The sequence below is a fragment of the Malus domestica genome, chromosome 15 (assembly GCF_042453785.1).
Source record: "Malus domestica chromosome 15, GDT2T_hap1".
Taxonomy (NCBI): domain Eukaryota; kingdom Viridiplantae; phylum Streptophyta; class Magnoliopsida; order Rosales; family Rosaceae; genus Malus; species Malus domestica.
Window position 1 is genome coordinate 16,168,624 of NC_091675.1, and position 27,560 is coordinate 16,196,183.

At 39.2% G+C, this 27,560-nt stretch overlaps 4 protein-coding genes, 1 long non-coding RNA gene and 1 pseudogene across 5 annotated transcripts; 2 read left to right on the forward strand and 4 right to left on the reverse strand.

The window, feature by feature from the left end:
* Nucleotides 1-5,647: 5,647 nt before the first annotated feature.
* LOC139191727 (uncharacterized) lies at nucleotides 5,648-6,082 on the reverse strand. Its single transcript, XM_070812729.1, has one exon. It carries the CDS (start codon nucleotides 6,080-6,082, stop codon nucleotides 5,648-5,650), a length of 435 nt encoding a protein of 144 aa, XP_070668830.1.
* A 2,791-nt stretch (nucleotides 6,083-8,873) lies between these two features.
* LOC103400787 (thiamine phosphate phosphatase-like protein) lies at nucleotides 8,874-11,716 on the forward strand. The gene is made up of 4 exons (XM_008339454.4): nucleotides 8,874-9,321; nucleotides 9,874-9,995; nucleotides 10,100-10,301; nucleotides 11,168-11,716. Exons 1-4 carry the CDS (start codon nucleotides 9,184-9,186, stop codon nucleotides 11,447-11,449), a joined length of 744 nt encoding a protein of 247 aa, XP_008337676.3. The 5' UTR covers nucleotides 8,874-9,183; the 3' UTR covers nucleotides 11,450-11,716.
* On the reverse strand, nucleotides 10,429-11,770 carry LOC139192124 (uncharacterized). The gene is made up of 2 exons (XR_011575961.1): nucleotides 11,116-11,770; nucleotides 10,429-11,046 (listed from the first exon to the last, which is right to left on the reverse strand). It is a non-coding gene; the product is annotated as an uncharacterized lncRNA (long non-coding RNA).
* A 4,175-nt stretch (nucleotides 11,771-15,945) lies between these two features.
* On the forward strand, nucleotides 15,946-18,605 carry LOC103400789 (mitochondrial carrier protein CoAc2). The gene is made up of 7 exons (XM_008339457.4): nucleotides 15,946-16,305; nucleotides 16,954-17,039; nucleotides 17,116-17,323; nucleotides 17,433-17,559; nucleotides 17,669-17,853; nucleotides 17,937-18,059; nucleotides 18,140-18,605. The coding sequence occupies exons 1-7, from the start codon at nucleotides 16,147-16,149 to the stop codon at nucleotides 18,281-18,283; spliced, it is 1,032 nt and encodes a 343-aa protein (XP_008337679.3). The 5' UTR covers nucleotides 15,946-16,146; the 3' UTR covers nucleotides 18,284-18,605.
* A 225-nt stretch (nucleotides 18,606-18,830) lies between these two features.
* Nucleotides 18,831-20,674, reverse strand: LOC103400791 (pentatricopeptide repeat-containing protein At2g15690, mitochondrial-like). The gene has a single exon (XM_008339459.4). It carries the CDS (start codon nucleotides 20,582-20,584, stop codon nucleotides 19,076-19,078), a length of 1,509 nt encoding a protein of 502 aa, XP_008337681.2. The 5' UTR covers nucleotides 20,585-20,674; the 3' UTR covers nucleotides 18,831-19,075.
* A 5,152-nt stretch (nucleotides 20,675-25,826) lies between these two features.
* LOC103400797 (serine acetyltransferase 5-like) lies at nucleotides 25,827-27,145 on the reverse strand (annotated as a pseudogene).
* Between the last annotated feature and the right edge of the window lie 415 nt (nucleotides 27,146-27,560).

The following is a 27,560-nucleotide window of genomic DNA, read 5'->3' on the forward strand; positions in this document are numbered from 1 at the left end:
ATTTGTTATGGACAAGAATCCTCTTATGAATGGAAACAAACCTACCATTGAGCTAATGAGCAGATGCAGGTTGCTATTAGTTATGGAAAGGAGTTTTCTTGTGGTCAAGAATTATGATTTGGAAGCAACAAATTTGCTAAACTGAAATTGTGTTGTTTGGGTCAATGAAGGAAAATGTTGTTTTATAGATCATTCCACTTTAGTTAGAGGATGGTCCCAATTTGGCTTGTGCTATGTATTAGTAGAGATCTCCAAGAATCGTCAAAATAATAACGGTTGTATCGGCTTCATAGTAAATATAAACTCTACTAAATATGTTTGGTTTCAATTGTGAATTCACGTAAGAGCGAATAAAGACTATTGCTCTTGATTCAATGATCCTGTTCGCTTTTTTGCTAACCATCTCAATCAATGACTAGTTCATTCAAAGTTTAAAAATTATTAACTAAAATGCAAATCAATTTGATTCTTGTAAACCTAAAATTATTGGATGTGTTTGGATCATATTGTTTCTACATCACCTACAAGTCAAATAACTTATGATCGTTGAGGCCTGCCACTTTTTAATAGTACAATAAACCCAAAGACATTTTTTAGGATATTCCATTGTCCTCAAACAGACTGCTTAGTGCTTATTATGTTCTTGAAAATTCCAACAAGGCTCAAAATAATGTTTACTTAGAGACCTTTTGATAATTATTTTATTTTTATTTTTCAATTTTGAAGTTATAAAGTTTGAAATAGGTTTTTTTTTTTTTTTTTTTTGGAACAAACAATATTATTTACATTAAAAATGAGGGGAGTTGACTCAGCCTCACGATGAGCTTACAATTGTGATTACAATTTTTTTGTAAACTAAAAAACCAAAATCAAGCCAGAACTTACCAAAGTATATTTCAGTTTTGATGAACATTGAAAACTAGTATTATTTTAATATAATGATATATCTACAATAAAAATAAAGAATTTGAGCCATATAATGAGTTAACTGTTATAAATAGGCAAAAGTAGAGAAATAATCTTTGGTAAGAACGAGGACAAAGTGGCGCAAAATATCACATTGACAAAAGTATTGCAGATATTAGAAAATGAGGGATACTGAGAGTATTATATTTCTTCCTTTTCTCTTCTTGATGTACTCCCTCTTTGAACAATCAAAGTGCTCTATTTATAGAGCCACTTCAATAGAAAATTACAAAAGGATTACTATTTAGCTTGTGAGTTTATACTATACACGTGGGCAAACATACCCACTATTTACAACACTCCCCCTTGGATGCCCACATATCAGTATCAGTTGCCTCGTTAAAACCTTGCTTGTAAAAACCCGGTGGGAAAAAACCATAGCGAAGGAAAAAAGAGTACAATTTTACCCGGATGGTGTTGAGCATGCTTATGTTGCCTCGTTAAAACCTTGATAGGAAAAACCCATTGGGAAAAATCCTAATCAAAGGAAAAAGAGTACAACATGCATGTATCATGGATGCTCCCCCTGAATTGTATCTCTCCCTGATTTCGCATTCTTCAAATTTGTAAGCCGACGTAATCCGCCAACTTCTGAAATGTGCACTTTGGTAGAGATTTGGTGAACAAGTCTGCTAAATTTTCATTGGAACGGATTTGTCTGATTTCAATAACTTTACCCTTCTGAAGTTCATGTGCACTGAAAAATCTTGGAGATATGTGTTTAGTCTTATCACATTTGATGAATCTTTCCTTCATCTGGGCGACACAAGCTGCATTATCTTCATAGATGACAGTTGGACTGTTTGTCTTTGAAGGTAGACCACATGAATTCCGGATGTGATGGATCATTGATCTTAACCAAGAACATTCACGACTTGCTTCATGTAAAGCAATTATTTCCGAGTGATTGGAAGATGTAGCAACTAGCGTTTGCTTTGTTGATCGCCATGAAATTACAGTATCTCCATAAGTGAACACATATCCATTTTGTGAGCGGGCTTTATGCGGATCGGAGAGAAAACCAGCATCTGCGTATCCAACAAGGATATGATCATTTGTGGGCTTGTCTAAGTAGAAGAGACCCATATCTATTGTCCCACGAAGGTATCGTAGAACATCTTTGACTCTCTTCCAATGACGAATTGTTGGAACAGAGATGTACCTGGCTATCAAGTTAACTGAAAAAACTATATCTGGTCTATTACATTGTGCTAAATACAATAAAGCACCTATTGCGCTCAAATATGGTACTTCTTGACCAAGGACCAGTTCATCATCTTCTTTTGGACGGAATGGATCTTTCTTAATGTCCAAATAACGAACGATCATTGGGGTGCTAAGTGGAAAAGCCTTGTCCATGCCAAATCACTTCAGTATTTTTTCAATGTAAGTTGATTGATTGACCAAAATTCCATTAGCACAATGCTTAATCTGCAGGCCGAGACAATATTTTGTTTTTCCAAGATCTTTCATTTCAAATTCACTTTTCAGATAGTCAGCAGTTTTGTTGAGCTCTTCAAGGGTTCCAACTAGGTTCATATCATCGACGTATACTGCCACTATAGCAAATCCAGTATTTGATTTCTTAATGAACACACAAGGGCAGATGACATTGTTGGCATATCATTTTTTAATCAAATAATCACTGAGACGATTATACCACATTCGCTCAGATTGTTTCAGCCCATACAGTGATCGCCTTAATTTGATTAAGAACATACCTCATGGTTTGTTAGTTGCTTCAGGCAACTTAAGTCCTTCTGGGACCTTCATATATATGTTAGTATCTAATTCTCCATATAGATACACGGTGATGACATCCATAAGTCGCATGTCAAATTTTTCTGAATTCACCAAACTTATTAAGTAATGGAACGTAATTGCGTCCATTACAGGATAGTGTGTCTCTTCATAATCAATTCCAGGGTTTTGTGAAAAACTTTGTGCAACGAGTCGTGCTTTATATCTTGCAATCTCATTTTTCTCGTTGTGTTTCCTTGTGAATGCCCATTTGTAACCTACGGGTTCACACCAGGCGGGGTTTGGACTATTGGTCCAAAAACACTTCGTCTTTCCAAGGAATTTAATTCTGCCTGGATTGAATCTTTCCACTTAGGCCAATTTTGTCTCTGTCTGCATTCATCAACAGAACGGGGCTCAATATCATCACTTAATATAATTTCAGTGGCTATTGCAAATGCAAACATGTCGTCGATGATTATTTCATTTCGATCCCACAATTCATTAGTACATGCATAATTTATAGATATTTCTTTTCTTTCATGTACTTCTGTCTCTTCACGAACATGTGTCTCATCAAGGACATTTTCTTTTTCTTTTTCTGGAAGTATAGAATCATGAATTGTGAATTTATCATTCATTTTCTTTTCATGAATCATTTCATTTGGGTTCAACTGTGCCCTCATCTTTCTCTTTCAAGGGGCTGAATCTTTTGAACCTGGGGGTCTACCACGCTTCAAGCGTGCACTGGATGAATCATTCGCTGCCACTTTATTTTGTCCAACATAAACATCAATTATTGCAGGTGCGTTTGCAGCTGGTATATGTGACTTTGTCACTTTCAAAGCATCATTAAATGCATCTGGCATTTGATTAGCAATACCTTAAAGATGAACGATCATTTTCACTTCATTTTCACATTGAGTGCTTCGCGGATCAAAATGAGATAATGTGGGAACAACCCATGTCAGTTCTTGCCGTTCTTCTGGAACGGTCTTTTCTCCCCTTAACGACGGGAAACTGTCTCATCAAAATGACAATTAGCAAAACGAGCTGTAAATATATCACCAGTCAAAGGTTCCAAATATCTAATGATAGATGGTGAATCAAAACCAACATAAATTCCCAGTCTGCGCTGAGGTCCCATTTTAGTTCGTTGTGGCGGTGTAATAGGCACATAAACAACACAACCAAAAACTCGTAAATGTGAAATGTTTGGTTGATGTCCAAACACGAGTTGTATTGATGAATATTGGTGGTTAGCTATGGGTCTCAATCTAACCAATGATGCAACATGTAATATGGCATGCCCCCATGCAGAGACTGTCAATTTCGTTTTCATGAGCAGAGTGCGGGCTATTAATTGAAGCCGCTTGATAAATGGCTCTGCTAAACCATTTTGAGTATGGACATGAGGAACATGGTGTTCAACATCAATGCCCAGTGCCATACAGTAATCATCAAAGGTTTGAGATGTAAATTCACCAGCGTAATCAAGTCGGATTGACTTAATGGGATGATCTGGGAACTGTGCTCGCAACTTAATTATCTGAACAAGAAGTCTCGCAAAAGCTACATTTCGAGTAGACAATAGGCAAACATGTGACCAACGGGTAGATGCATCAACCAAAACCATAAAATATCGAAATGGTCCACAAGGTGGTTGAATATGTCCACAAATATCCCCTTGAATTCTTTGCAAAAATGATGGGGATTCATCATCAACCTTTAGTTGTGATGGTCTAATTACCAACTTCCCTTGGGAACAAGCCTTGCAAAGGTTATCAATTGAGACAACAATGTTTCTGCTTAATAATGGATGTCCATTTGAGTTGGTAATGATTATACGCATCATGGTAGATCATGGATGACCTAGACGGTCATGCTAAAGCATGTAAACCTTTGAATCAATGAACTTCTGGTTCATGACGGTATATGCCTCAACTGTCTTTATGTATGTATAATATAATCCACTCGATAAACCATGCAACTTCTCCAATATACGCTTCTGGGTATCATTGAAGGTAATGCATAAATATTCCACATTTTCTACACTTTTCGTTTCAATGTGGTATCCATTTAAACGTATCTCTTTAAAACTCAACAAATTTCGAATGGATCGAGTAGCGTATAATGCATTCTTTATGGATAATATTGTTCCATTTGGTAACATAATATGGGCTTTTCCTGAGCCTTCAATTACATTTGATTGCCCTGATATTGTTTTTACCTTTACTTTTGCAAGTACCAAATTCGAGAAATATTTTCGATCTCGAAGTATTGAATGCGTGGTTGCGCTGTCTGCAAGACAAAAGTCTCCGCCATTGCTCTTGTTTTGAGAATAACCATAATTTTTATCCATATTCTCTGAGTAAAGAAAAAGCAGTTTATTCATACTTGAATACTACTTTTATTAAATTGAAAATGCGAGCATTAAACCACAAGTACAAATAACAAGAGTACATTAAACATAAATAATTCAATCAGACCCATAAACTTTATTCCCTCTTTCATTAATAAAGTCTGTAGTAGCCAGATGGGTTATGTTTAACTGTCCTGATAAATTGGTCACTGGATCAAGTGTTTCCATTGGTTGAGCCTGGTCGAAGAAATTGATCTCGACACCCTTCTCCTTGAAGGAGGCTCGATACAGCTCCACCAGATGCTTTGCGGTGCGACAAGTACGCGCCCAATGTCCGTTGCCACCACACCTATGGCAACCTCCTTCAGGATTTCTAGGAGTGTTCATATGAGCTTTTCCTTTCTGGCGATTTGCATTTTTAAAGTTCGGGCCTGGATTATGCCTTGGAACCTGGTTGTGAAACTGGACACCATGGTTCTTACATTTCCCTTTCCACCGGCCTTGCTTGTAGCCACGTCCTCGTTTGTAATTATTGCCACGGGAGGATATGGTATTCCTTTCAAGGGAAGCAGCATTCGCTTATGGGAACGGTGTTGATCCAGTAGGTCGTGAATTATGGTTTTTCATCAGGAGCTCATTGTTCTGTTCAGCTACCAGGAGCACAGATATCAGCTGGTTGTATTCAGTGAAGCCTCGCGCTTTATACTGCTGCTGCATGAGCATGTTAGAGGCGTGGAATGTGCTTAAAGTCTTTTCCAATAACATCTCCTCAGTAATAGTATCCCCACAGAGCTTCATCTGAGAGGTAATTCTGAACAACACCGAATTGTACTCAGCCACTGACTTGAAATCCTGGATCCTTAGGTGAGTTAAGTCATAGTGAGCTCTTGGAAGAATCACCGTTGTCTGGTGATTGTATCTGTTTTTCAAGGCCTTCCAGAGGGCTAACGGATCTTCAATCGTTAAGTACTCGCTCTTTAATGCCTCATCAAGATGACGACGAATAAAAATCATAGCATTTGCCCGATGTTGAGAGGATGAGCTACTCTCTTCCCTGATGGTATCTCCAAGATTCACTGCTTCCAGATGGATCTTGGTATCCAGTACCCATATAAGGTAATTCTTTCCAGTAATGTCCAGGGCAGCAAAATCAAGCTTTGCCAAGTTTGCCATTTTCTTTTCTAAAAGAAAAATGAGGTGTGTAAGAACTTGCAATAATATGTGTTATGGATGAATATATTGTTAGAACTTCTGGTTCTTACAAAGTTTTGATCTTCAGGGTAAAATGATAAGTACTCGAAACTTCAGGCTCAAGATTTACATTATTAATGAGAAGGGCAATTGTACCGCACCATTCTCATCGAAACAAGTATAGGATAAGCGATTATTCCGCACTACTTTAAACAGCAGGAAAATTTAAATATGTAGAGTAAGGTGGACGATTATACCGCACCACCTAAAATTGCGATAAAATTTAAATTGCGATAAAATTTAAATATGCAAAGCATGGTGGACGATTATACCGCTCCACTTAAAATTTGCAGTAAAATTAGATTTGCAGTCCAAGATAGGCGATAATACCGTACCATCTTGGATTGCATAAATAAACATTGAGTTAATAGTCAAGAGTTACACCAAACAAAAAATCAAAGATATAAGTAACTGTTAGGTTGAGAACTAGAAGTAAACATGGTCCAAACAGTTCTTCGCGATGATATATTCAGCAATTGAGGCAGAGGAAGAAGAAGAACAGTAAAAACCTTGGAGGAAACTGATGAGTAGATTTTATATTATATATTTTACCCTAATCTTAGTATATTTTGGTTAATATTTTGGAAGAATTTTGATGCTTTGAATTGTATTTTCAATATAGGACTTTCGACTTCCTCCGGAGCAAAACAGGAACAAATGGACGAATTTTGGAGTAATTTCAGTTGGAGGACGTTCGTGAGTCACTTAGCCTGATCGTATCAAAATCTGGGATTTTTCCACCAAGCGGTTTTTTTCTGACGATAAAATAAAGGAGCCATGCACAATGCTGAAAATGACGTTTTTGGGCTTAAATTACGTTTTTGGAGCCCAAGATGACATCGGATGAGTTTGTGGCCTTCTGGAGAAGTGTTCATAATATTCCAAACATTAAATCCAGCTATATTGTGCCAGTTTTGGAGCAGCTTATGGGTCTAAAACGTGGCTGTTCAGATTTTAGACGAATTTTACCATTTAATTTAGGGTTATGTTTCCTATTTTATTTATTATTATTTTTAGTTTCCTAGTGGGAATAAAGGACCTATTTTTAGGGTTTGTGTGGGGGGGGGGGCTTAGCAGATATATTGCTTGGCCGTCTACAGTTTTTCACTACGCTTTATTTTATGCAATTTTGGAGACAAATAGAATTGCTAGGGTTTTTGAGATTTTCTACTTGAAGGTGTTTTCAATCATTTTCTTAATAATATTTTCTATGATTTCAATTATGAATATGCGTAACTAATTTATTTTGCTAGGGCGAAGCCTTGAGCCTTAGCATGAATATGTGATTTTTATTTAATTGCTTATGATTGATTGCATGCATACTTTGAATTGTTAATCACCGGGATAAAAACTATCTAATTGTCTTAATGCCTGATCACCATTAGGATTTTTAGAAAAGTAATTTGATGCAATTTTGGTCGGAAGGTTCCCTGAAATTTACGTTGGCTTCTTGTGATTAATAATTGTAATTTCACTTAGGATGAACACCACGTCTTAAGAATTGCATGGTTTTTCAAAGCGTTTTCATAAAGCATAATGAGTCTTTCATGTTCAAATTTGATCTGAACGTCCGGACGGGTTGCATATTAGATATACGTTATATGTTGGAGGTTCCAAGTAGAATATGAATTAGGAAAATCTAACCTTCAAAGTGACATGTGTAGATCATGAGTAATTATTAAAAGTTCATAGGATTGTTAGGTGATGGTGGAACCCTAATGCTTTCTTAATTTGATTTCTCCCAAAACTGTTTTATTTTCCCTCTAGTTTTAATATTGCAAATTGTCTTATTTTTATTAATTAAATTCATTTTTAATTTAAGTAGGTTATAAAATCAATCACCTCAATTTCTACTTTACAATAATTAATTGGAATTTGATTTGTTTCGAATTATTTAATAATCCCTGTGAAGAACGACCTTGCGAGATCTGTTTATACTACAACAACCTTGTGATTTTTGCAAGTATAATAGGAGTTTTTAGCCCATTCACATGAGTAGTAAAATCCCTATCAGAAACATTTTTTTTTTCTTTTGGTGAAGGGAAATGAGAAATGGTTAGAGAGTCATGCTGATAACGTGTTATAAATAGGCAAAAGTAGAGAAATAACCTTTGGTAAGAATGAGGATGAAGTGGTGCAAAATATCACACTGACAAAAGTATTGAAGATATTAGAAAATGAGGGATACTGTGAATAGTATATTTCTTCATTTTCTCTTCTTGATGTACTCCCTCTTTGAACAATCAAATTGCTCTATTTATAAACCCACTTCAATGGAAAATTACAAAAGGATTACTATTTAGCTTGTGAGTTTATACTATACACATATGGGCAAACATACCCACTAGTTACAACATTAACCATAGACTATGATCATGGCCATAAATTTAAACTTAATAAACATCACGGTGTGGCTTAGTAGTTCATGATGAATTTTTCGGCTCGTATTCCACACAACACGATATGAATTCGATTCCTAATGTTGGTGAATGAAATAATGATGGTAAGATTGGTTAAAAAAAAAATAATGATGGTAAGGAAATAGTGAAATATATCTGTAAATCTTCCCGTCTTCGAAAAGAAGAATTGCCATGATAAAACCACCCATTAATCTCTTTTGAAAGAAGAAAAAGAAAAATTGAACTTAACAATCCTAGTTTACAAATTAAGAGGAAAATCGTGTGTGAGGATGAATAGTTTTGTATAACGAGAAAAAAATACACACGCAACAAAGCATCAAGACTCCCGACAACAATAAAGCAGAAGCCGTCGCCGCTTAACTCTTGACTGACGGTCGGCGCGTTCAGCTGTTAACCGTGAAACCGCTTTTCTGGGTCGCCGGGAAACTACCTCCGGCGAGCATAATGGCGGGAATAGTGGTGGTTTTTGACTTTGACCGGACCCTAATCGACGGTGACAGCGATAGGTGGGTGGTGACGGAGATGGGTCTCACTCAGCTCTTCAATGAGCTTCGCTCTACTCTTCCATGGAACTCACTCATGGTCTGTACTCTCTCTCTCTCTCTCTCTCTCTCTCTCTCTCTCTCTCTCTAGATTTACATAAAAATGGTGTTTTTAGTGATATTTTATCCTCTGATTGGTTGCTAAGAATTGGGGAAATAAAAGAAAGGAAAGATTATATTTTGAACATTTAGCCTGATAAGAACATGAAAAAAGATTGAGAATTTATATGCAAATCACTGAGTGTGGCTATTTTGGATTGAATTACTATTTGGGTTTGCATTATTGCTGAGCGATCCTTGCATTTGTGAGATTTTAACATTGATCATGGACGCAAGGTGCTTGTAGCTCAGTTTGCAACATTCACTTCTGCACCCGAAGTCCCGAGTTTGATCCCCCTTCAACAATATTGCTTGTACAAAATAAAATGCATTGATCATGGACTTATTGGGTTTTTTTGTTATGTTCAATTTTCCCACCCTCTTTTGGCAAATTGGGAATATTCACAACTTAAAAGTTTACAACTATGATCGAAAACATGTTACGATGCCGAAAGACTCTAGGCTTGTTAATGTTTATTGTTAAACCTAGTAGGATAGAATGACGAAGGAGCTGCATTTACAAGGAAAAACTTCTGAAGATATTAAGGAGTGTCTTAAAAGAATTCCAATGCATCCGGGGGTAACTGCAGCTATTAAGTCAGCTCACACCTCGGGGTAAGTATTTCATCCAAATCTTTATGGTCGATTGTAAGTTAGTTATGTTTTTCTTATGGATTGGTGGTGACTGAATGTTGTGGTGTTCAATGTCATTGTTTCAGATGTGATTTGAGGATAGTTAGCGATGCGAATCAGTTCTTTATTGAGGCTATCTTGGAATGTCATGGTCTGTTAGGATGCTTCTCACAGATCGTCACAAACCCAACCTCTGTAGAACAAGATGGAAGACTCAGAATATTCCCACACTGTGACTTAGGTTCATCGTCTCATGGCTGCAATCTATGCCCTCCAAATTTGTGCAAGGTAAATTTTCTTTACATACCAATATGCATTTGTGTCCTGTTTGATGCTTGTGTATTCAGAGTCTGAGTATCATCCATTTTTTTGTTATATATTACTTGCATGTCTCTGGTGTCATACTGCTTCACGAGTACTGGTTGGTTCGGATGATTCAAGCTTCTCTTTCGATTCAAATTACGCACTATCATTGAGGTACTGATATACATAGGGTTATCGAGGAATATGGTTTTAATGGCTTTCCGAGGACTCTATTTTTGCTATCATATGCTTTGGACCAGAAACAAATAACAACAAAACGGAGACAGACTCAGTTTGTAATTTCTTTTTCTTTTGTGAAGAATTGTTTCAAGAACAACAGATGGACACTTCTATTGTATTATTGTCTGGTTTCTAGAAAAGATCATATTTCATCTAGGAGCCACATTGTAGTGTGGTACACATTTCTTTCCAATCTGTTTCCACTGGCATTTAGAAAACACACAACTTGGATGCCGTTTTGGCTGCGTGATAGGTTTGTGATAGAGGTATCAATATCATACCCCCAGTCCTTCCATGCTAGCCCTTAAGGTAAGTGTGTTGTTTCTGTAGAATATGCAGGACAAAATGATTTGATTTCTTTTCTATCACTCACCATCCTAACTATTTCACACTAAACATAAAACTAAAAACTTATACCGATTCTGGTATGGGGGTGAACGGATGGTTTTTTGAGGACAAAAGTTTTGGAGCGGGTCTAATGCAAGTTTTGCTTCAATTCTATTGAGGCTTATTTCCCTTTCAATATGTTTTACTGCATAACTTTTCTCCTCCTCGTTACAGTAGCTTTCTTCGATATAAAACTGAGGTTCTGATTATGATTTCCTTCTTAGGGTGTGGTGATTGACCAAATCCGAGCTTCTGTTTCTGCCAATGGGAGGAAAAGGTTTGTCTACTTAGGAGATGGTAGAAACGATTATTGCCCGAGTTTGAGGCTTGTAGAAGGAGACCATGTAATGCCGAGGAGGGACTACGCTCTATGGAAGCGCATTTGTAGCAACCCGGTGCTTATCAAGGCTGACATCCATGAATGGAGTGATGGAGAGGAGCTCGGGAAGACATTACTTCACGTCATCCACAGAATTTCTTCTGAAGAAAATCAAAATCAAATGTAGTGACCCCATATGCCTGATGAAGCCTTCAAACTCGTAATAGAACTTCCTACAACGGGTATGCCATTGTGTCAGCGTCCCAAGCCATTCATACACTATCATATATGCAAGCTATAAATTAAAAATTGGCACTGCATGATTAGTTTGAGATATCGCCAAATTTAAACCAAAACTATTGTATCACCAGCTGTAGAAGGCACAAAATCCCTTCTGATAGAATGTTTCCTTTTAGATTTTCTTTTTAATAAACTATGAAAAAATGATTCCTTAGATTGTTTTTTATTTTCTAGACAAGTAGATATGAAATTCCTTTATTTTCTTTAATATTCTCATCGGCTGCCACGTGTTACACGCATCATTGTTGCAACTTGGTAGTAGAATAATTAGAATAAATCATGTTGTTTTGTACTGAAAAGAGAATCATATAATATCCGTTGTTCATTTAGCATATACCATAAAACAACAGAACATGTGTGATTAGAAGGCCCAATCGACTGATGACACTGAGACAATAAGAACTCAAGTCAAAATTGACCGAAGAGGTAGTCTTTGATTTGTAGCTGAGAAAGTAGATGCACTTGTTTTCAATTTTGATACACAGATATATTTATATTAAAGGGGAGATGAAGGTGTAAATGGTTTCAAACCGTGGTTCATGAGATTGAAATATAAGACTTCATACTAACAAGTGAGGAGGAATACAGTTAAAACATAGTAATAAGTGACAACTTGTTTTCTATTTTGTGTGTAAATTTTTGGGTAAATGGTTATTGAAGACAAAATAGGGGTCATTTAGAGTGGAGAAAATAAAAATAAAAATGCAAAAATTTGACAAGAAACTACAAAAGAAATAAGTATGTTGTCACGAACTGTATCGTTAAAATTTTCGAGTTGCTTGAGCTGCTTTGAAGAAGGATAATATGTACACTTTATTTTTTTATCTTCATGTTTAACTTTTAAGATGGGGTTACTTAGATTAAGGGTGGGCAAACGGGTCCTGGACCTGCGGGTAGGGATGAGTCCTATACATTTTATACATAAAACGGGACTGGCGGAGACAAGGGCCCTCGACCCAAACCTATCCACCGTCCAATATTGAGATTTAGACCTCTCAACTCTTGACTCTCTTAGTCTCTTGACTTCGTCCATTCGTTGTCGATTGGTCCATTTGTCATCAGTCTGTTCGTCGTTTCTCCATTCCGTATATGTTTGTCTTTATCCGTTATTTGTCGATCGAGTTCCTTCCCCATCTCTGTCGATCAAGGTCGCCGTCGACCCTCGTTTGCTATTTTGTAGTTTGAGATTCTTCAAGAAAGTCTCTAAGGAAATCCGTCGAGTTTTACTTGATTTGGTTCTGATTTGGGCTTTTTTTTGTTGTTCTTTCTCTAATTTGGGTTTTTCTGCATTTGGTTCTAGTTAGGAACTTAGTTGGATACGAATTCTAGATTTGGGAGTTTGCATTTTGGTTCTAGTTAGGAATTTGTATAGTGAGGAAATAGAACATAAACATAAGCATTATTGACACGCTACCTTCATAAAATTTGCATAAGGTTTTTCACGTTAGATTAGGAAATAGATCATTGGACCTCTTGGAATTGGCATGTATCAAACGGGCCGGGTTAAGTCCAATTTTATTTTTGAAAATATGACGACCCGCCCGCCACGTTTCATTTCCAAACATGTCCGTTCTGGTTCCACTAAATTTGAACCCGGTTTGGCCCGTGCCCGCCCCTAACGTAGATATCCTAGTCAATTGTGTTTTAGGTACTCTTAATATTTAATAATCTTGTCATTATTTAAAATAAAAAATCGAATTCGATTCCTTATTTTTTTTATAAATAAAATATATTGATGAGAAAAAGAGAACACAAGCAGCATAAAGTGGCTAAAAATACAAACACGCAACAAAGAGTTGCAGCTAAAAGAAAAATAGACAGCACAGCTAACAACGTTGCATCAAAGTAGCAAAAATAAACACTAACTATTCATAGTTATATTCATTTCCCATAAAGTATAGTCATTAGCAGCGGAATGAGCGATTTTAAAAGAACTCAATCAAAGTCTAATGGTGGACTTAATTGAGTTGAGAACTACCGCAGCAGGTTGACATGAGTTCTTAAATCTACAGTTGTTCCGCTCCCTCCAAACATAATACATATTAGCATGACTTAACTTCAAAACTATCGATGATAGAGATTTTCCCTTGCAACAACTAGTAGCTCACATGACAAAAATAGGCCAAGGGAGCCTTAGCCAAGGGACACCGAACTTGAATAGCATCGAAGACCAAACACCATCGGTAAAAAGACACTCAAAGAAGAGGTGTCAATAGAACTCCGTAGCAATAGAGCAGAGTACGCAAATGACAAGAATCGACGGAGCGAAGGTCAAAATTCTATCCATAGTAAACAGTTTTCATTTAATAGCCAACCAAAGAATGAAGCTCATCTTGAGAATATTTGGATTATACCAAACAAGCTTAGACCAACCTATCGTAGGCTTGGATTGCCGAAACTTATCCCAAGCAGAAGCAGCAGAGTAGATGCCAGACAATGAAGGAGTCCATCGAATCATATCACCCAAGCTAGGATTTGGCACAATATTAGACATAGAAATTTGAATTTCCAACAACTCATGAGAAGAATTATTAGACCAGTACCAATTAGAACCATGCAAAATATTGCAAACCAAAGCAGTTTTTGGAAGCCTGGAATTAGCAATGATATGGCAACCCTAATTGACAACATGAGAACCTAAAGGATGCCAAGTATCATACCAAAGAGATGTTCCCCTACCATCTCCAATTTTGTGGAAAAAAGAAAAGCCGAACATAATCTCTCAATCGGAGAAGCTTCCTCCAATTCCACAAGCAATTTTGAAGGGTCTTAATCTGCCAAAAGTTCATATTTCTCAAAACATAGATTCTAGCCTAGATAGACCAAATATTGTCTTTATCGATGAGCAAGCTCTAGATGTGTTTAATCATAAACGCTTTATTCCAGTAAATCAATTTTTTAATCCCAAGACCTCCTTCATATTTAGGAAGACACACATCATCCCAAGCAACTTTGGCAACTTAATGACTAGAAAGCTTACCATACCATAAGAATTTTTGGACTCTTTGCTCAATATTGCAGAGACTTTCTTAGGAAGCATGAGGTGTGAGGCCCAAAGAACTTGCATACTACAGAGAACAGATTGAACAAGTTGTAAACGATCGGCAAAAGAGAGGACCTTGTTCTCTTGAAGCTCTAATTCTAGCCTCAACGCGCTCGGTAAGAATGGAGCAATCTTGCAAATTAAGCTTTGTTGAAATGAGAGGCACACCAAGGTAGCGAATAGGCAACATTCCTATGGCAAAATTGAAAAGAAGCATAATTCTGGAAGATCATCTCATCCACACCCGCAAGAAAAATTGAGCTTTTTGTTGGGTTGGCATTAAGACCAAACAAAGAATTAAAGCCGCATAAAGAGACCTTCAAGATCTTAGCTGAATGATAATCCCTTCCACGAAACATAAAGAGTTCATCAACAAAACAAATATGAGCAAACTGGACTGCTCACAACGCCAATAGTATTTGAAAGAAAGGCTAACATTTATATTAGAGGTAATTAATAAAAAAAGCTCCTCCATAGCAATAATGAAAAGGTAAGGGGACAAAGGATTCCCTTGTCTCAAACCTCTCTTACTAGCAAAAAATCCGGTCAATTCACCATTCACATAAATGGAGAATTTGAGGGACGAGGTGCAGCAATGGATCCAATTGATCATGACAGGAGGGAAGTTGAACGCCACCACTTAAGTAAATGCTCTTACTCAATTAAATTACAAGTTCTTTACTAATTTAATCATAATTTAATGTTTTATAAAATAGGGTGCATTTTTGCTCACCACCATTTAGAGTGGTGTATGGTCACCACCATATTTATCACCGTTAGATGAGTTTGAATTTTGAGATTTGTGTTTATCCACTACACGAATCTTGAAATTCAAACTCATCTAACGGTAATTAATAAGGTGGTAAGCATACACCACACCAAATGGTGGTGAGCAAAAATGCTCCCTATAAAATAAAAGGAAAACTAATGAAAAAGGCTTGAAAACTTTGAGTTTTAATGATAAGGACAAAATAAAGGGTAAAGTGAATAGTACCAGGTTTGACTTTTTAGTGTAAAAATATGATTTTTCGTTAAAGTGAACAGTACCGTGGGTTTTTCGTTAAAACTTCCTAAAATAAATGCTTTAACTAGGCTTTACCACTTTTGTTAAATTTGATGTTTGTCAATCCTTCCACTACATCGAACTCTTTTGAGTGCCCAAGTACTATCGTCAAAGGGCCATAATTCAAAACTAGCCCACTAATTGGACGGTCCTGATCTAAACAAATAAAATAGAACTGAAAGCAGCTGAACAAAAACTCCGCACCCAATAATTCTTCTCTATCTCTCTATCTCTCTATCTCTCTCTCTCTTACATTAAAAAAAGGGGAATCTTTAAGTCAATTGTGTACTTCTCTGACTTGAAGAAACGTTTTCTTCTTCACCCGATACATATAAAATCCACAGCACAAAAGGAGACGTTTCGATTCTTCAACCCATTCCTTCCTCTCTGCTCCAACTCTTCCTTCAATCACAAACCCAGAATCTCTCTCTCTTTTTTCTCTCTCTCTCTCTCTCTCTCTCTCTTCAAGTTTGCTACAATGTCAGAGAAGAGGGAAGAGAGAGAGATGAACGTGTACCTGGACGGGATGATAGAGTCCATGCCTGTGTTCGCCAAGGAGCTGATCGCCGGTGGCGTCGCCGGCGGGGTTGCAAAAACAGTGGTTGCGCCACTCGAGCGCATCAAGATTTTGTTTCAGGTGACAATTGCGTTAAATTCTTCTGGAGATTTGAACATCAATTTGGTTCTTTCCTTCTTTTTGCCGGGGAAGTTACTGAAACTTTTGCTTCTTGATTTTGGGAACTGTAGAGATTAGTAATGCATTTTTAGTTTTAGTCTATTGGGTGTTTAAGTTTCTTGGATTTGTTCATTGGGTAGTTTGAGTTTTGATGAAAGATGATTGCTTTTGAGTGAAGTAGTACAAAATTGAATGGTTTGTGCAAATGGATTTCTCTTGGCTGTTTGATTCGATTGAGTAACAATGTGATCAAATAAATTGATTCAAGGGCTTGTTTTACCGATACTTGTTTTTTTTTTCCATGGTCAGTACACACTGTAAGGTTTTCGGATGACTTATGGGTACATGCATGCCATTCAGTTCTCCTTCCCCTATCCGAAAACGGAGACAAAAGAAGAGAACTTGTATTTAGTACATATGTTAATTTCGATTGCAAGTTTTGTGTTTCGGATTTTTGTGTTCTTCCCTGAGGTGGGAAATTGAAGTTAAGATATTCCCTCTTCTTTCACATGGCAATCAGAAACAAGTTGCAAACTTTAATTGGACTTACCAATAAGTAAGTTGTCGTCGATAAATACATGTGATAGCTTATTTGTTTATCTTTTGCAGACCAGAAGAGCAGAATACCAGAGCATCGGACTTTTTGGATCCGTTAGGAAAATTGCAAAGACAGAAGGGCCTATGGGTTTCTACAGGTGGATACTCGAGTAATGAGTCATTTATGTGAAGGTTGTTATCAAGTTTTTGATCAACTAACTAATTTTCGTACAGGGGAAATGGAGCTAGTGTTGCAAGAATTGTTCCATATGCAGCCCTGCATTATATGACCTATGAACAATACCGCAGATGGATTATTCTCACCTTTCCTGACGTTGGGCGGGGACCTGGTCTTGATCTTGTGGCAGGATCTTTTGCTGGAGGAACAGCTGTGCTTTTTACTTATCCCCTTGATTTGGTTCGGACAAAGTTGGCCTATCAGGTAATTAATTGAATCCTGACAAACCTCCCCCAAGTGGAGGAGTTGGTTGTTCTTACACCCCAGAAAACGTTTTTTTGAGTCCAGCCACGTCTTTTTTACTTTTCTGCAGGTTGTCGGTTCACAGAAGTTAAATGTTCAAGGGGTACTGAATTCTCAACAAATATATAAAGGAATTCTCGATTGTTTCTCAATGACGTACAGAGAGGCTGGACTTAGAGGCCTCTACCGTGGCGTTGGTAGGAATTTGAAAACTGCTTGTTTCATCCACTGCTGTCCTTGTGTGTTTCTATAGTTTTTGTGATCTTTGTAAGGATTCTGCATTTAATGCGTTAACATTATTATCAGCTCCGTCGCTTTATGGGATCTTCCCATATGCCGGTTTGAAGTTTTACTTCTACGAGGAGATGAAGCGCCATGTCCCTCCGGAGCACAAGAAGAGTATTGTGTTCAAACTCGTATGTGGTTCTGTTGCTGGTGTATTAGGCCAGACTTTTACGTATCCCCTTGATGTGGTGAGGAGGCAGATGCAGGTAATTTGCTTTTCAATGGTCCTCAAAATAATGTTTGAAATAAAAGAATTTGTGACATTAATGGGCGAAAATCCTACAAACAGGTTCAACGAATTATGGTATCAAGCAGTCCAGAGATGAAGGGAACAATCGAAACCCTTGTTATGATCGCTCAAAAGCAAGGATGGAAGCAATTGTTTTCAGGACTTAGCATCAATTACTTGAAGGTGGTAAAGAACCTAGTCATTCTTTTCAAACTTCCCATTGTCTTTCGTGTCTAATCACGTTTTTTGTATGTGTAATTCAGGTCGTACCATCTGTGGCAATCGGGTTCACAGTTTACGATATAATGAAGTCCTGCCTTCGAGTTCCATCAAGGGACGAAGCTGAAGCTGTGAGAAAAGTGGTAACCAACAAAAGAAGTACCCATCCATCCTCCCTTGACTCCTAGTTACATTTTCTTTCGGAATTTTAACTTCAAACAGAAGTCCTACACAATGATTCGGAGCTTTTCTTCCCTTCTAAATCGTGTATTAGGTTGACTTCTTGTACCAACCATACCATTTTCAGCTGTACATTTCATTCTTTGAAGCTGAATAATAGTCCATCTGTAGGTTAAACCCTTCCCTTAGACATTGTAGAAGCTCTAGTTCCACCGATTTAAGGTAGGAGAAATCGTCGATTAGACTACTTTGTACAAGAGGTATCCAAACAGGGCAATGTATACTTATGATCTTACTTTTGTGATTCATCTTACTATCTTTTCGCTTGAAGATACTGGTTCTAGAAACTCGAATTGCACCGAATCAATGTTTCACAATTATTCACCACTGCCATAGAACCAGATTCCATTTTTCCCATTTTTCGGGCGAAAAAGGAATTCATTCTATACATGATTCTTCACTATTTGCAGTCCCCATTAGCAGTTGCCACTTTTTCTTTCTTCTTTTCCAGGATAAAACAAAGGAAATGAATCATACACGGCACCAGACACATGCTTTCAGAAATAAAACATAGAATTAATCGAGCAAACAAAACATCTTGTTTATTTGTTTTCTATTAAGTGTGAATGAATTTAAGTACTAGAATAATCTACAACGAACGACACTCATAAATTTTGACAAAGTTAATTTCCAGCCAAAAAACTTACTCTGAATTTTCTTGCTGCAGAGCATTCAACATTACTTAACTTTGCACCACAGCCTTGTCTCTTGAAAGCTTTATCAACTAACTGCGGATAAGTTTACCAGTAATCCCCACAGGTGCACTTCCCATCCCTGAAATGATGGAACCGCTTGTTATCCCTAACGATCAGCTCCCTCCCAACAATCTTCGACATGATTTTTATCGCATTATGGCAGTCGCCACAGATTCGAAGATTCTTAATTATCCTCAGAGTTTGCCTGGCTGGAGTACTAATCAGACCGTAAGCAATTGCCAAACGCTCACTATGATACTGCAAGGCTTGCTCTTTTGCCTCCTGATCAATGTCATGAAGCACGTATCTTGTATCCGGCACATAGCCTGCTTCCCTCATCTGTCCCTTCAAACCTTTCAATTTCTCATACGCCTCGTTTGTACTCCGATACTCACTCACCTTATTCTTATCCTCTAGCATGTTAAGCTCCGAGTGCTTCTTCCGCAGAGGCAATGGGATTTTGTCAGCATTGGCCTTAGAAGGATCAATATTAACCAACAATTCCTCCGCACGATCTTCAAGTTCAATATCTCCATGAATTCGCGCAGAGTTCCTAAGAGCCTCCCAAACTTCAACTGTAGGCTCAAATGGCATTTTGTCAATGAACTCCTCGACTTCATTCAAATGACCAGACTTCCCAAGAACATCAATAAGTCCTAAATAATGCTCAATCTCCGGTACAATCTCATACTCATTCTTCATTGATTCGAAGAGGGCGAACCCTTCTTCTACAGCTTCCGCACTAGCACACGCTGCCAACGCCACTAAAAAAGTCTCCTTATCGGGCTCCAACCCCGAATTCCTCATTTGTTCAAACAACAGCATCCCCTCGTCACCCTGCCGATTCACTGCATACCCAGTGATCATCGAATGCCACAAACCAATGCTCCGCTCGCGCATTCTATCAAACACCTTGCGCGCATCTCTCGTACTCCCACACCTCCCATACATTTGAACCAACTTAGTGTTCAACTCAATATCCCCGCGAAACGGCGACTGTCTCATGAACTCGTGGACCTTCCTCCCAATCTCAAGCGACTTCGATCCATCACACGATTCCAACAACGCACAGAAAACTCCGTAATCGGCGGAAACACCTCGACCCATAAACTCCAACGCTTCTCCGACCTTACCCTCCTCGCACAAACGCATCAAATCCACATCTTTTGAGTTCATACGTAGTGGGGCGCTCACATTTTGGGTATTCGATTCATTTCTGTCAACTTTTGGTTCATTTGGTTGCTGGGTCCTGTTGTACTTGCGTAAAGGTTGGGTCTTGTACTGGGAATTGGCGCCAGATGTTGTGGGTGGGGACGGAGAAGAGCCGTTGTTGCGGCGGCGGACTCTGGGATTGTTGGCGCTGTGGACGGCGGAGGTGCAGAGCCGGTTGAATGGGGTGGGGTTGAAGGAGGAAGAAGAAGGTTGGATTTTTAGGACGGAAGAAAGAGTGGGATTGAGAAAGAGCTGGTCGTGCGGATTCGGCTTGACCCGGGATTTGAAACGGGTATTGACGATATAGTTTCCGGTTGGGGGAAGAGAAGTTAGAGAAGCCATGGTTGTGGTAAAACTGCTACGACCAGTGAGAAGCGAAGAGAAGGAAGATGTGGAACTGATGGGGAAAATTGGGTCATTTTGTCGTTGTGTGCTTTGCACGTGGGCTTGGTCATCAAATATTCAACTATTGTCAAAAGTCCATGTGGGAGGATAAAATCTGGGTTTCAACTCATGGGCCAATCCAAGTTACCTAAGGATGGTGTTATGCAAGGTAAACCGTAAGGAAAGCCCACGAGGAACAAGCAGGCGCACGTGTCCAGGTAACCGCCTCCATTACGGAGGATCACCGAGGAAGTGGGAAAGGAAAGTATGACGTTTACGGGTAAACTTACCTTCAGTGAGTTTACCAAAGTCATTTTTTCGTGTGCTTGACTCTTGAAAGCCAGACAGGCTGCTTCGCTTACTTTACGAAAGTCACCTCACACCTTCACATAAAATATGGGCTGACACCATCCACGAAAGCAGACTGATATTTACAAACGAGGATTTACGAACAAAGATCTACGAACGAGGATTTACGAGGACATTACGAAAGTGGACTGAGGACTGACATTACGAAGGACTGACATTAGGAAAGTGGAATGACACAACGGAAAAGACTGACATTACGAAAGTGGACTGACATTACGGAAGAGGACTGACATTATGAAAGTGGACTGACGTTACGAAAGTGAATGACGAAAGATGACTGATATTACGAACTTGGACTAACATTACGGAAGAGGACTGACATTACGAAAGTGGACTGACGTTACGAAAGTGGATGACGAAAGATGACTGACATTACGAACTTGGACTAACATTACGGAAGAGGACTGACATTACGAAAATGGATTGACATGGCGAAAGTGGATGACGAAAGATGACTGACATTACACTAACATTACGGAAGAGGACTGACATTGCGAAAGTGGACTGACATGACGAAAGAGGACTGACGAAATTTAACTGTGCAGTTTGACATGTCACACTTATGCATACTATCTATAACTCATTGTCCTGTCTCGTCTTACCTTTATACATACATACATATATATATATACATACTTTTGAGGACCTCACGTTCTTGCCAGACTTTTGCACGTTTCCCTATATTTACTTTTGTGGACATCATGTCCCGGCCAAATTTTTGCATGCTTTTGCATGCCTTTCTATATGTATATTCGCCTATATATATATACCCATGTGGACATCACGTCCTGTTTAGATTCTTGCATGCTTTTCTATATATATATATATATATATATATATATATATATATATATATATATATATATATATATACAGAGAGCTTAAGGGGAGGGATCCCCATTTTTTGAAAAAAATGGGGATTAGGTGTGGGGCCCACTTCACATCAAATTTCAACGATCCGAATCGTCTATTTTGTTAGTCTCGATTCATAGATCATCCTTACAAAAATTCAATTCAATCCGAAACCATTTGCCTATTTAATTATCAATATCAAATTTCATGTTTTCTTATATAACAAAGTATTTGTTCATTTCCTTGAACCCAATTAGATGTCTTAAACATTTCCAATTTAGCTAATATTTTGCAAGGATGATCTATGAATCGAGACTAACAAAATAGACGGTTCGGATCGTTGAAATTAGATGTGAAGTGGGCCCCACACCTAATCCCCATTTTTTTCAAAAAATGGGGATCCCTTCCCTTAAGCTCTCTGTATATATATATATGTATATGCACTCTTGGGGACATCACGTCCTGTCCAGATTATTATTTTTTTTTTTGCATGCTTTTCTATATATATATATATATATATACACACATATATATGTTTGGATTCGTAGGCATATATAGGCTGACCTACGAGCAACTTATGTGTGCATATCTCTGCATACTGACATGCGGATCTCTGCACGTACTGTTCATATATATATATATATATATATATGTATATATATGTGCGTGTGCGTGTCATTACCTTGTGTCTCTCAATCTTTGCTTGTCTTCACTTCTTCTGCTTAGTTTTTTCTCCAAGCCTGTGATTTCTTGCTCCAGAAACCTCTTAGTTTACAGGTAATTTTCATTTCAAACTCCTCTTGCGAGAATATTTCAAACATTACGAGCACAAATTCCCCTTCTGTCTTATCTAACCAAATTTTGACCGGTAAGTCTCCCACCCGTTTATCATGTTGAGACGTACACCCTAGTCTAAATATGGTGGTACTCCACCACCTTTCGAAATTGTCAAGGCTCGTGACCTAGGTCATGTTCCAGATGACATACACCTTAGCACACTTCCTGCCGGAGCCGACATGTATTCGGGCCTCGGTATCCCAGCTGGGTCTACCGTTTTGTCTCCGGACCATTTAGAGGTCATTAGTTTCCCGCTCCACCCTATGATTCATCTCATCTTATTCTTCACTAATACTCACCCTATGCAGCTGAACCCAAATTCTTACTTGATTATGTCGACCTTTCTGGCGTTGGGTTTGAAGCTAGGTGTATCCTTAGGTTTTAGGGATTTTCTCTATCTCTTTGACTTGACGGTTATTAAGGGCGAAACTAGCTTCTTTAATTTTAAACCTAGATATCGTAAGAAATTCTTGTCATTGGGCCCTTCGAGAGCCAGAGATTGGAAGAACCGTCATCTTCTGATTTGGGGGAACTAGAAGGCTCCTGAGCTGTCACAACTATCTATTCCTTCTGCTTTCGGTCCTAAACCTGGTATATATAAATTTACCTTTATTATTTTTTTATAAATATGCGGACTTTACTTACCGTGAATTTCTTTCGTAGCTTTATTAGATGGTCCCGAACAGATCATTTCTAAAGACCGAAAATGCTGGCTAAAGAAGTTTGTGACGAGGAAGATATGGAGCTCTAGAGAAGTTGCCGACACCCTCACTCAAATCACCTCTCTCCGCAACTCCATCATTTACTTCCCGTACTGTTTGGTCGACCGGTCGTTGCCCCCAGACCCCCTACTCAAATCTATCTTCGCTCTCGATCTTGACCTTCAGTTCAGCGCAAAGTCTTCCTTACTTGTGGCCGACTCTCGAACGGAGGGCTCAGAAGAAGAAGACGAAGGAGGAGAAGACGAAGAGTCAGGGCAATCGGACACAAATTCTGACTCAAATTATTCTCCTGCGATGGCTTCACCACCCTTTGACATTCCACCGTCTCACTGCGTTACGTCGCCTCCACGTGATCTTCCTGTACCCAGAATTGCAGGCAGGTCGGATAAGCGTCCTCTGGCAGATAGGCCCAAAAAGTCTAGGCGTGGTTCGCCAACTATCTTCGGCACAGCCCCAAGATCCATGCTATGGCAATCGGCTCCTCCCACATTCGGCTCGGCTAGTGGTGATGGTTCCAGCAATTCATCTCAAGCTTGGAGGCCCGAGTCAGGACGTGATGTCCACATGGGTATATATATATATATATATATAGGCGAATATACATATAGAAAGGCATGCAAAAACATGCAAAAATTTGGCCGGGATATGATGTCTACAAAAGTAAATATAGGGAAACGTGCAAAAGTCTGGCAAGAACGTGAGGTCCTCAAAAGTATGCATATATATGTATGTATGTATAAAGGTAAGACGGGACATGACAATGAGTTATAGATAGTACGCATAAGTGTGACATGTCAGACTGCACAGTTAAATTTCGTCAGTCATCTTTTGTCATGTCAGTCCACTTTCGCAATGTCAGTCCTCTTCCGTAATGTTAGTGTAACGTCAGTCATCTTTCGTCATCCACTTTCGCCATGTCAGTCCACTTTCGTAATGTCAGTCATCTTCCGTAATGTTAGTCCAAGTTCGTAATGTCAGTCATCTTTCGTCATCCACTTTCGTAACGTCAGTCCACTTTCGTAATGTCAGTCCTCTTCCGTAATGTCAGTCCACTTTCGTAATGTCAGTCCTCTTCCGTAATGTTAGTCCAAGTTCGTAATATCAGTCATCTTTCGTCATCCACTTTCGTAATGTCAGTCCACTTTCGTAATGTCAGTCTTTTCCGTTGTGTCATTCCACTTTCCTAATGTCAGTCCTTCGTAATGTCAGTCCTCAGTCCACCTTCGTAATGTCCTCGAAAATCCTCGTTCGTAGATCTTTGTTCGTAAATCCTCGTTTGTAAATATCAGTCTGCTTTCGTGGATGGTGTCAGCCCATATTTTATGTGAAGTTATGAGGTGACTTTCGTAAAGTAAGAGAAGCAGCCTGTTTGGCTTTCGAGAGTCAAGCACACGAAACAATGACTTTGGTAAACTCACTGAAGGTAAGTTTACCCGTAGAAAAACAACTCCCACAAATGTTGGTCTTAGTAAGAAATGCTAAAAGTTAGCTAGGTTCAAAAAGCATAGTTTCAAGGCCACATGTGATCGAAAAACTTAGTTTTCCCCTATTTTACATATGTAAAAAAAGGAAAAAGGGGGCATTGTGGGAGGATAAAATCTGGGTTTTGACTCATGGGCCAATCCAAGTCACCTAAGGATGGTGTTATGCAAGGTAAACCGTAAGGAAAGCCCACGAGGAACAAGCAGGCGCACGTGTCCAGGTAACCACCTCCATTACGGAGGATCACCGAGGAAGTGGGAAAGGAAAGTATGACGTGGTGCTTGTTCCCGAAGCATGCAGTCATATTACGAGGACCACTAAGGAAGTGGGAAGGAGAGAGAGATCGTGGTACTTGCTCTCCAGGCATGCAATCCTATAAAGATGGAGTGGAGCCAAAGAGCAAAGGAGGTGAGGAGAACCCGAGAGAATCCAAAGAGTAGAAATCAATCGACTGACTTGAGCGTCGGAGTATCTTTTGCAGGTACCCGCTCGCCAAACTGCGGAGGAAGATTATTTTGGGACATCTCGAAGAAGGATTCGGCGAACGTGAGGATTGCGGTCAACAAGTCTGTGGAGGTATTTCTTCTTGTAGGAAATCTCACTCCAACAGTCCATTTACTTCACATTAGCATCTTGTTCAACAAGGTTTTCTCCAATTTGGTACAAATCTTGCAGGATGGTTGCGGAATGTGAGTGGTCGGTCGACGAGTTGTTCAAATTTATCATTAAAGTCTATTTACTTCATATTAGCATCTTGTTCGACGAGGTCCTTGATGTAGGACAAATCTTGTTAGATAATTGCAAGATAAAAATAATATCAAATGTTACAAGAAACTGACATTGACGAACTGAACCAATTAATCTAAAATGTTATCATTCTAACTTAATTGAACCAATATCCTTCCACATACAACATCTTTGTAATTAATATTCTCCTTTTTAATTGAAAAAAAAATTACAAAACAAAGGATTATTGCATTGTTGAAACATTAGAGGCGGGGAAATAACTAACATAACCGTCGAAAAGAAATTAATTTTTAAAATTCTATATAATATAGTCGGACCACTCGGAGATAAAGGAGGTGTGATACATGGACTGCCCAGGCACATCCTCGTGCTTCAATGACCGTTCCTTCCCGCAACCAACCTTGCCGGATTTCCCACTGCCGTCATCCTTACCGGCACATCAATCAGCACCACCGACCCCGCCCTGATCTTCACGCCCTCCCCAATTTTAACATTTCCCAAATTCGTCGCGCTCGCGCCAATCAAAACTCCATCCCTGATTTTCGGGTGCCTATCTCCGCCGGCCTTCCCTGTCCCTCCCAGCGTCACGTGGTGAAGTATCGACACATTGTTTCCGATCACCGCCGTCTCCCCCACCACCACCCATGTCGCGTGGTCAAACAGCACCCCCTTTTCGATTCTCGCCGTCGGGTGAATGTCCACCGCGAACACGTCCACGATCCGCGAGTGCAACACAAGCGCCAACGGCCTGCGGTTTTGGATCCACAACTTGTGCGCCACTCGGTGCGCCTATAAATCAAATCAATGCGTTACAATTTTTTTTTCAATTGAAACAGCAAATGAACTACCTGACTCAATGCGCACCTAGAAATAAAATCATTTCATGCATTTTTTCGGACGCCAAACAAAAAACTACCTCCTCACTCGATTCACGCCAAAAAAAATTAAATCATTTCTTTCAATTCACTTTCTCGGAATCCAAACAGGAAATTAACTAACCTGACTCGATGCGCCTAAAGATTAAGCCAATTTCTTTATTTTTCCTCATATTTTATCGGCATTCAACAGAAAATTAAATTACCAGCCCTAAATTTTAAATCAATTACATGACAGGCCAAGAAGCCTTTGTAATTGAGTAGGCAGTAGGAAAACGAGACGCAGGCGGGGTCGCGTTCGTGGGCGGCGTAGAGATCGGCGACGGCGGCGACGCGTAGGGAGGGGTCTGAGGAGAAGGTGTTGAGGAAGAGATCGTAAAGGAGCGTGGAGAAGGGGTGGGGGAGCAGAGCTTGTTTCCCAGGTGAAACGAAAATGATCTCTCCAATGACGAGTGCGAGAGTATCGTCGAGTAGAGGTAGCTGGCCAGAGCCGGCTCCAATTCGGCGTCGCGGCGCGCCTCGGCTTTGATCTAGGTCCACACCCAGGCCTCGCCCTCGACGTCCGAGGACCACTCTGCGCACCTGAGGTCACCGGCGGGCATCATATTGGAAATGGCTACCGCTTCTGCTGCGCACAATAGTGGAGGGCTAGCAGTGAAATGGGGCGATGTATGTGCGCAGGTTAAGTGGTTGCTGTATCTTCTGTGGTTTAAGAATATTATCTCTTCTTTTTTGTTCAATTATTTATTTTTAAGTGGGATGGATTGTAATATGCCACATCGACCAACGGAGAGAGGATGATGTGCCTTATATGTACATGTCCACCTCTATATAGCACGAGACCTTTTGGGAATTTATTGCTTTGGATTCCATCAGAACTCAGAAGTTAAGCGAATTTGGATGGGAGCAATCCTAGGATGGGTGATCCGCTGCTGGGAAATTCTCGTTCCCAGAAACAAAACCGTGAGGGCATGGCCGAAGCCCAAAGCTGACAATATATCGTGCTACGGCGGAGTCGAGTTTGTGATGTAACATTTTGACAATTCAATT

Bases quoted from the DNA above. Each gene is read 5' to 3' on its own strand.
- LOC139191727 (XM_070812729.1), bottom strand. From the start codon at position 6,082: ATGATTTTTATTCGTCGTCATCTTGATGAGGCATTAAAGAGCGAGTAC.
- LOC103400791 (XM_008339459.4), bottom strand. From the start codon at position 20,584: ATGGCTTCTCTAACTTCTCTTCCCCCAACCGGAAACTATATCGTCAAT.
- LOC103400787 (XM_008339454.4), top strand. From the start codon at position 9,184: ATGGCGGGAATAGTGGTGGTTTTTGACTTTGACCGGACCCTAATCGAC. The intron at 9,322-9,873 runs GTCTGTACTCTC...TAAACCTAGTAG, and splicing joins TTCCATGGAACTCACTCATG to GATAGAATGACGAAGGAGCT. The intron at 9,996-10,099 runs GTAAGTATTTCA...TCATTGTTTCAG, and splicing joins AAGTCAGCTCACACCTCGGG to ATGTGATTTGAGGATAGTTA.
- LOC103400789 (XM_008339457.4), top strand. From the start codon at position 16,147: ATGTCAGAGAAGAGGGAAGAGAGAGAGATGAACGTGTACCTGGACGGG. The intron at 17,560-17,668 runs GTAGGAATTTGA...CATTATTATCAG, and splicing joins AGGCCTCTACCGTGGCGTTG to CTCCGTCGCTTTATGGGATC. The intron at 18,060-18,139 runs GTGGTAAAGAAC...TGTGTAATTCAG, and splicing joins TTAGCATCAATTACTTGAAG to GTCGTACCATCTGTGGCAAT.